The sequence below is a fragment of the Xyrauchen texanus genome, chromosome 14 (genome assembly GCF_025860055.1).
Source record: "Xyrauchen texanus isolate HMW12.3.18 chromosome 14, RBS_HiC_50CHRs, whole genome shotgun sequence".
Lineage (NCBI taxonomy): Eukaryota > Metazoa > Chordata > Actinopteri > Cypriniformes > Catostomidae > Xyrauchen > Xyrauchen texanus.
In genome coordinates, this window is record NC_068289.1 from 29,431,901 (window position 1) to 29,441,387 (window position 9,487).

General features: G+C 39.0%; 1 protein-coding gene across 8 annotated transcripts in view; it reads left to right on the plus strand.

Moving 5' to 3' along the window:
- The window catches only part of LOC127655065 (1-phosphatidylinositol 3-phosphate 5-kinase-like), a 39,655-nt gene extending 30,878 nt beyond the window's left edge, over positions 1–8,777 (plus strand). For all 8 annotated transcript variants that reach the window (XM_052142666.1, XM_052142670.1, XM_052142668.1 and 5 more), the window contains 19 exons: positions 54–225; positions 343–521; positions 633–746; positions 838–946; positions 1,209–1,363; positions 1,457–1,553; positions 2,171–2,231; positions 2,326–2,466; positions 2,586–2,706; positions 2,799–2,894; positions 3,182–3,265; positions 3,366–3,460; positions 3,553–3,612; positions 4,402–4,578; positions 4,709–4,812; positions 4,958–5,086; positions 7,721–7,982; positions 8,083–8,157; positions 8,323–8,777. In XM_052142666.1, the coding sequence (XP_051998626.1) occupies positions 54–225; positions 343–521; positions 633–746; positions 838–946; positions 1,209–1,363; positions 1,457–1,553; positions 2,171–2,231; positions 2,326–2,466; positions 2,586–2,706; positions 2,799–2,894; positions 3,182–3,265; positions 3,366–3,460; positions 3,553–3,612; positions 4,402–4,578; positions 4,709–4,812; positions 4,958–5,086; positions 7,721–7,982; positions 8,083–8,157; positions 8,323–8,438 (2,347 nt within the window). In that variant the 3' untranslated portion in view covers positions 8,439–8,777. The remainder of the gene's footprint in view (positions 1–53; positions 226–342; positions 522–632; positions 747–837; positions 947–1,208; positions 1,364–1,456; positions 1,554–2,170; positions 2,232–2,325; positions 2,467–2,585; positions 2,707–2,798; positions 2,895–3,181; positions 3,266–3,365; positions 3,461–3,552; positions 3,613–4,401; positions 4,579–4,708; positions 4,813–4,957; positions 5,087–7,720; positions 7,983–8,082; positions 8,158–8,322) is intronic.
- Positions 8,778–9,487: the final 710 nt, after the last annotated feature.

A 9,487-nucleotide genomic window follows, 5' to 3' on the forward strand; every position in this document is an offset into this window, starting at 1 on the left:
TAGTCTTCGCAATTTATTTGTCATATATTCTGTTTTTGTATGGCCCGATTAAGGCCCTCTTACCAGTGCCCCAGCATGTACTGCGAGACTCCCATGGTTCACCACATCAGGCGCTTTGTGCATGGCAACGGCTGTGTCCAGATTGTTTTGAAAGAGCTGGACTCGCCTGTACCAGGCTATCAGCACACAATTCTCAACTACTCTTGGTGCCGTATATGTAAACAGGTAAAATGGAGAGCATTTGATTAGCATGATTTATGGTTGTGAATTAATCAAGTTAAAACCAGAATTAAAGGAAGCCTGTGTAAACTATGACTAACCTGAAATTTGTTTTGATTTCAGGTAACTCCTGTGGTCCCTTTGTCAAATGACTCCTGGTCCATGTCATTTGCCAAGTATCTTGAGCTCCGTTTCTATGGGCACCAGTACACCCGTCGTGCCAATGCTGAGCCTTGTGGCCACTCCATCCATAAAGACTACCACCAGTATTTCTCCTATAACCAGATGGTGGCTTCTTTCAGGTGTACATCCTCATATTTTGGAAAATGAAGAATATTTCCACAAGAGTGCATTACTATAGAGTTTACAAACTTTGTTATCCAAAAGTATTCATGGTCTTGTGTCACTTGTAGCTATATTCCAGTGAGGCTACTGGAGATCTGTCTGCCTTCTCCTAAGATCATTATCAGAAACCAGGGGCCCTTGAAATCCAACTTGCAGCAGGACCTCAAAGACTTCTCCCAGAAGTAAGATTCCCTACTGGATTTCTCTCACTCATCCACATAAACCTCTTCCAGATGTCCACTAAACAAACTGTCTACACTTGACCTTTTATAGGGTGGCTCTGGTGTACCTGGCCATAGATGACCGTCTGACATCCTTAAAAACAGACACCTTCAGCAAGACCAGAGAGGAAAAAATGGAAGACATGTTTGCCCAGAAAGATGTAGTTTGTTTTTATTTTTTTATGCTTAGGCGGGCATCCCTCTAGCCGATTTGTCATCTTATTTTCTGTTGTAAATTTCAATCTCAGCAAGAATTCTGTCAAAATAGTCCATAGGCGTAACCACCAAAATCGAGTCAGCTGGGGGGACACCACTTTAGCTTGTGTACATATATGACCCATATCAGTTGCAGATTTTGTATGAAGTTAACATAAGTGTTTCATTGGGTCATTAACTAAACTAATGTATATTTTTCTGTTTTAGATGGAGGAATCTGAGTTACGCGGCTGGATAGAGAAGCTACAAGTGCGCCTGCAGACCAGTGCAATAGACTCACCGCAACAATTACAGGCTGTTCTGGAGTCTGTGGTGGTCAAAAAGCAGAGCTTGTGTGAGACACTACAGTCCTGGAACAGCAGGTGAGGACTGCATTCATACGGCCAAAGAGAGCAGGCTAAATATCTGCCATCAGAACAATACTGTAAAACTATGTTGTTTTATCTGGTCAACAGACTTCAGGACTTATTCCAACAAGAGAAAGGCAGGAAGCGACTGTCTGTTCCTCCCAGTCCTGGCAGACACAGACAGGCTACAGCAGATGAGAGTAAGGTCAGTAATAGTCTACTGTTATATCTTTACAAGTAATGTATGGATTTAGCATAATAACAGGTACATTGCTGAGAGAATTGCGGCAGTAATTGTCCCGTTGTTGAATTTGTTTCAAATCTTGAAAAGTGCTTGGCTGCTGTGTTGGTGCTTTAAATGGGATTATTTGAGTATGTTAATAGGATATAAGGTCAAATGTATCTAATTACATTCCCTTTAAAATCATTTCAGCTAAAAAAAAACAATAGATAAAATCCTTACTAACCAGGTATGGGCATGGGTACTTTATACATTATACAGTATTTTGATTATGCCATCTTTAGTTATTTTTGTAACAAGCTACATTATAATAGCCTATAATAATTAATATTCTTGACACTGGAACAACAACTAGATGAAATGTAGCAGCCAATGACATCTGTATTACATAAATGTGAATGTTTGTCAGGGCAACCAATAGGTTGTAGGGACTAATCCTGCAAGGGACCATCTATTAGACTCTTAGGTCTTAAGACACTACTTCAGGAAGACTAAACCTGTAATAAACATACTTTAGGTCACATACAAAGTGTCTTTTAAATGACTACTTTTATGGTTTCTATTTTGTTTTTGATGTATAGACTAGTGCTTTGGAGTCCTCTCCTCGTAACCCCTCCCCTGTGGTCTCAAATGGAGAGAAGGGTGAGTTTATGGGCCCAGCATTCACCTTGAATGAGTTTCCTTTTAATTTTGATTGTTGCATACAGTCGACTGATGGCTTTTTTCTGTCTCACAGAGGACCGTCATCTCAACACATTTCCATCAAGTTCAGGGTCATCGTCATTACTGCAGTTACCATCTCCAGCTGAACATGTTTCAGATCTTGTCACAAGTGGTCCATCTTTTCCCGATCAGGACTCTGTCAGCATTCCAGAGGGTAAAACCGAATACACATTCACTGATAGACTTCCATAGCTCCTCATGTGTTTATTAAATCATGCAGCACTATGCCATTTCTCTCTTTCTGCTTCTCTCTACTGTAACTTCTCTATTTAGATATGTTTGATGGACACTTACTTGGTTCCAATGACAGTCAAGTAAAGGAAAAGTCCACCATGAAAACCATCCTGGCCAACCTGTTACCAGGCAACAGCTACAATCCTATCCCTTTCCCTTTGTAAGACTGTTATGATATTATGGGTTTGCAAACTGATAAAGTTTGGTCTTCTCTCAAGCTGATAAAGGTCTTCTTTTTTCTTGGTATGTTAGTGACCCTGACAAGCACTACTTGATGTACGAGCATGAGAGAGTTCCTATAGCCGTATGTGAGAGAGAACCCAGCTCCATAATTGCTTTTGCACTCAGGTGACTGCACATAGTACTTGGAAATATATTGCCAAAACAATTGTTGCCAAAAAGATTTAAAATGTTTAAAGCAAGAAGCAAAATACAGTAAAAATAGGTAGAAACAATCCAGGCATGTTTTCCACATGTTATTCACTAAATAAAACATATAATAATATAGAATAATCAACCAGATCATAAATAATCTATATATCACCTAACTGTAACTTCACAGTGTTACGATTTTCTCTGATGGTATCCCAGTGTTTCTTAAAAATTTTTCTAATGCTTCTGTATCAATTATCCAGCTGCAAAGAATATAAAACTGCCCTTGAAGAGCTCACAAAGACAATGGCAAAGACCGGAGGTGTCGACACATCTCAAACCATTAGGTACATCTGACTCTCATTTTCCCCAGATTGTTGGCTTTAATTTCTCTATATGTATACTGGTAAAACAATAAGATGATGTCCTTTCCTTTGTCATCTATAGTGCTGTAGAGGGCAAAGCAAAGAACAGCCCAGCCAAACCCAGTGACAGCAGCATGTTACAGCTGAGCCGAAGCAGTATAGATGTTGATCCACTCAGTAAGACTCAGTTACAGTCTAACCACTTACCAATCATTTGTCAAATATGGTATTGCTTATGTAAGACAGTGTTTATGGAATCTCTTTTGCAGAGGAGCCTGAAAGTGGAGACAAACAAAAGAAGCAGACAGGAAACCCACACATTGAGCTGCGTAAGTATCATGCTCAATGGCAGGCTAAAATATTCTCCCTTTTTTAAGATTTAAAGAATTTAAGGATTTTTTTTAAAAGTTCAGTGTTATTGACCCTTTGATATTAAAATCAATATAATTGTGGGTCACATGAATCAGTTTGTCTTTTGATAATTGTGTTGAATTTTAAGCTCCAAAAAGCTCATAAAGGCAGCATAGATGTTATCAGTTTGCCTCCAGTTGTTAAATCCATGTCTTCAAAAGCGATATGTTAGGTGTAGTTAAGAAAAATATCACTTTTAAGTCCTTTTTTACTATAAATTCTCCTCCCTGTCCAGTAGGTGGCGATATGCACAAAGACATTTGTAGTATATAAAAAAAAGGACATACATATTTGTCTGTTTCTCACCCACACCTATCATAGCGCTTCTGAAGATATGGATTTAACCACATGAGTCGAATGGATTATTTTTATGCTGCCTTCCGGTACCATTCACTTGCAATAGAGCTGAGATATTTTTCTAAAAATCTTTGTGTTCAGCAGAAGAAATAAAAAGTCATGCATATCTGGGATTGCATGGTGAGAGAATTTTATTTTTAGGTCAATTATACCTTTAATTAAGCCGCATCTGGATTTAATTTATAATTGAGCCATTACGAAGGTCTTTCTCCATTATTTAATGATAATTGATCGTTTGATGTGTTAACTCTGGCAGCCATAATATTTGTGTGTTCAAAAGAGCTTTCTGCTTCTACAAAGCTACTAAACACTGTTTAATACTTAATTTGAAAATCATACTTTTGATACAGAGTTCTCAGATCCAAACGCAAAGTTCTACTGCCGGATCTACTATGCAGAAGAGTTCCATAAGATGCGGGAAGAGATTATGGAGAGCTCAGAGGAACACTTTGTGCGATCACTTTCCCACTGTGTTAACTGGCAAGCTCGTGGCGGGAAGTCTGGCGCGGTTTTCTACGCCACTGAAGGTGTGAGCATGTAAAAGGGATCGTTAATAAAAATAATGCTTTAAGAAATTATTCCTTGATTAAGGTTTAAGTTTGATGAAGACTTGTTGATTGTCGTATGCATTTTCCTAAGCCTTTGGTTTCTCCTCAGATGATCGGTTTATTCTGAAGCAGATGCCTAGATTAGAGGTCCAGTCCTTCTTAGACTTTGCACCATACTATTTCACTTACATTACAGGAGCAGTTAAGCAAAAGGTAAGGAGCTGAGCTATTATACTGTATTTGGCACTGGGTTCATTCAAATTTAAAATAAAAAGCATACTTACACATGCCACAATATGTTTAAAAATGCTTGTCATATTGTAGAGGCTCAACTCATTCTTTCACGTCTGTTTCACAGCGGCCCACAGCACTTGCTAAGATTCTGGGAGTGTACCGTATTGGCTACAAGAACTCCCAGAACAACACAGAAAAGAAACTGGACCTCTTAGTGATGGAAAACCTCTTCTACGGGCGAAAGATGGCACAGGTGCATTTATTTGTTATTAAGAGATCTTAATAACACTCTGATATTAAAAACATTGTTCACCCAAAAAATGTATTCTGTTGTTCCAAACCCTTCTGACTTATTTTCTTCCATAGAACACAAAATCATATTTTAGGCCAATTTTATTTCATTTTTATTGAGTATTTACATTTTTTTTATTAAAATGTTTTATTGATTTAAAAATACACAACAGAGAAAAATACAACACATACACATGGAATTAACATTTAACCCCCACTAATATCCCTCCCCAATCACCAACCCCACCCTGACCTCCAACGAACACCCCTGTGATCACATATCATAATACACTCTTGTGAAAGCACTTGTGAAAAACGTTGCATAGCGAGGATGTCTTCAAAAATAAAGCGTCAGATAAAGATACTTGTCCCCCGTCTCAAAATATGACTGAATTGCCAAAACTCCACCTTCTGCTACAAAAGAATATTATATCTTTATTTCAATTGGGTAAATTCTCTGAGGCCATCAGATGATATTCGTTGCTTCAGATCTGCCTCTGCACTTTTAATATTTCCTTCCAACTCCACAAGTTCTCGTACTTTGAATTTTTTGGTGAATGAGGCATACTGTATGATCCGACCCCTAAGAACTGCCTTGAGTGCCTGCCAAGCCAAGCCCACAGGGGATACTGTGGACCAGTTTGTCTCCATTTAGACATGATTTCAGCCTTTTTCATTTTTGGAATTCAGGATTTTGCAAAAGGGATACATTAACTCTTTCCCCGCCAGCGTTTTTAAAAAAAAGTTGCCAGCCACCGCCAGGGTTTTTGACGATTTTCGCTAAATTTTAATGGCCCGCAGAATATTTTCTTCCATGAATATATGAAGATGCTATATAACAAAATAAAGATCTGGGCCTCTGCTTTTAGGCAAAAAAAACGATTTTATTTTATCTTCATTTGTTCTTTTTTATTGCGACTTGAACAGAGGAAGGTTTTGTCAAAAACAACATTTCAGACAAAAAGCTGAGAAAAAGGCATGTTTATGTCTGATATTTTGAGCTTCTCATACTCCACTTCTTCATGTTTGAGACGATCGCAGTCTGTTTCTTTGATCAAAGAGTTGCGTACTCTTTCAAAACATGCGCAGGGGTCTTCCTTACCGTATAACACCTAAAACACGGAAACCCGGAAAATTCCGTGTTTGGCGGGGAAGCGTTTTTTCATAAAACACGGAAAATTCCGTGTTTGGCGGGGAAAGAGTTAAAGCACCAACTATATAATTTATTTTTCTCTGTACACTCACCTAAAGGATTATTAGGAACACCTGTTCAATTTCTCATTAATGCAATTATCTAATCAACCAATCACATGGCAGTTGCTTCAATGCATTTAGGGGTGTGGTCCTGGTCAAGACAATCTCCTGAACTCCAAACTGAATGTCAGAATGGGAAAGAAAGGTGATTTAAGCAATTTTGAGTGTGGCATGGTTGTTGGTGCCAGACGGGCCGGCCATCCTTATTATCTATTCTCAGTTTGGCTGGGAACATCAGTGCAAAAGCAACCTTCTGTCGATATAAGAGTTTCTTGCATTCCTTGAATCGATCACGTTTCTCTCTTATCGAATTCGCAAAGTCTGGTTACAAGACAATTTTGTGGTTCTTCCAAGAAAGCCTACCTTTACACAAGATCTTTATCTCAGAAATTTGGATCGAGAATTGATCGGGGCCTGTATCCCAACGCAGCTCTCTGAGCCAGAACTATTTGAGCTCACTTGATTTCCAGCTTATGGCCTGTTATTTCGAGCAGACTTGGGAAGAGCCCTTCTAGGAATTTCACCATATCTTTGCCTTCCTCGTCCTCAGGAATTTCAACAATTCGAAAGTTGTTTTGCCGGTTATGATTCTCAAGGTCTTCTAACTTATCCCAAACACGCTCAAAGTCTATCTTGATCGCTAGTGGATTAGCAGCTAATTCCCTCTCCAATAACTCCCGATAATTGATCCGTTTCTCTACATCCACTCACTTGTAACCATCTCAGTGAATTTTTGTCTCCATGGCAGTGACCGATCAACGTATTACAGCTAGATCCTCCAGCAACGACCCTCGCCAGCATTGCCGACATATTCAACAATTGATGCTGAATCTCTTTCACTACAATGTCCAAATTTAGTCCCTGGTCTGTGGCCTTGTTAGGGGTATCAGCTAGAGCACATGAATGTCTTTAAATGTCTCCAGAGCCCAAGGATTTTTAATTCTTTCACATATTGTCTTCCTAGAACAGTCAAGAATCAGAGTGTATCGAATCTCACTGGTTTATGACATAAAAAGTATTAAAACTAGCAAAGTGTGCAGACCTCGCCATTCACACTTCCTACCCTTGCATGGCGCCACGTGACTTCTTTAGGCAGATTGTTAGCCTGAGTCACCAACCACTTTCATTATACAGAAAAGAAATGCAAAGAATATGAATGGTGATTGAGGCTAAAATTCTACCTATAATTTTGCCTCCATTCAACCTCCTTTTGCATTCCACGAAAAAGTCAAACATGTTTGAAAACATGTTAGCATTGTTCCAAACATGTGTATAACTAACCTCTGCATTAGTGTTTCAGAATTTTTGTCTAATCCTCTTCCCTGTGTTTGGGATGGTGCAGGTGTTTGACTTGAAAGGATCGCTGAGAAACAGGAATGTGAAGACAGATCAGGGAAAGGAGAGCTGTGAGGTGGTTCTCCTGGATGAGAACCTTCTGAAACTCGTGCATGATAATCCCCTTTATATCCGCTCCCACTGCAAGGCCATTCTGCGTGCTGCCATTCTCAGTGATGCCCACTTCCTGTCCAGCCACCTCATCATCGATTATTCCCTGCTGGTGGGCCGTGACGATGCCACGAATGAGCTTGTTGTGGGCATTATAGGTAAGAAAATCTTAGATATAAAATCTTTGAAGTTTTAAAAATATATGCTATTTGCCTTATGTCTTAACGGTTGTTAAAACTCTTGTACTTGTACCTGAAGACTATATCCGGACTTTTACCTGGGATAAAAAGCTGGAGATGGTCGTCAAGTCTACCGGGATTCTTGGTGGTCAAGGTACAATTATTAAAATACCCAACTAAAAACTAGGGCTTTGTAAAAATGTATTTACGAATAAATTCATATTAAATGGAACTGAATTTCCAACCCTATTCAAGACATTCTTAGAAGAATAAGAATGTCAATCTGACCATTCATTGACTCACCTATTCTCAAAAACAGGTAAAATGCCAACGGTTGTGTCACCAGAACTGTACAGAGCACGTTTCTGTGAGGCCATGGACAAATACTTCCTCATGGTTCCTGATCACTGGACAGGACTTGGAGTCAACTGCTGATGGACAAGAAAGGAACAGCACAGCTGCAAAGGAATCTGCTCCTTCATCATGTTCTTCGCAGTGATTCTATGGAAATCTCAAAGACATAAGAATTCACCACAGCACACCCTCCACTATTCTCAATGGATTCAGAAGCTGGTTTTAATAGTGGAATAAACCGAACCCCTCTTTTTATGCTGTGCTATACACAGGTCCACAAAGACACATTGGAGATATTGAACTGAAATAGATGAACATGCAAAGCCCTTAGTGTTTGTTTGTAACCTATTAATCTGCACTGTGGACAATGTAAATGTTTGTCATAAATGTACAGAGATATGTCATTAAAGATGATTAATATTGGTGAAAGTTCTTTTGAGGTTTGACTGCACGGTCACAAAACAAGAGTAATCTTATCAGTTATAAATTTTGGATCTGATCTTTTTCTAATACAACACTAGTGTAACAGACTGCATACCAAGTAAATAAGACAAATTAGTTACACCACTGTTGAAATGCTAATAATTTGTTAATTAAATATATATCATGGACCTGGATGATTCAGCAATCACCAGTGTCATAACAAAGTTTTTCTGATAAAAATGTATTATTGATTCATATAGATAACAAAGAAAAACAAATCATATGTACACAGAATCAACATTTAACCCCCACTATTACCCCTCTACCTCCCAAACCCACCCTGACCCTCAACAACTTCACTGTGGTCACACATGATTATAGACACACAAAAAAAATTAATAAATAATAATCACACGCATTTAAAGCTAAACTACTCTCTCCACTGCCCCTCCCGAGAACCCTACAAAAATGCCAAATGGCTGCCCCATTTCCCATCAAATGAATCCCAACTCACCAGCCACCTAAATGACGCTTCCTCAGAAGCCGCCACCCTCCCCATCTCTGCACACAACTCCCGAAATGAGGCTGTTCTAGCCAACTTCCATCCTAAAAATAAGCTGTCTGCCTATCATAACACTGGTCCCCAATTTTGTATGTGTTTATACCCCATATTGATGACTGCCCCATTGCCCAAAATAGAGTCTGGG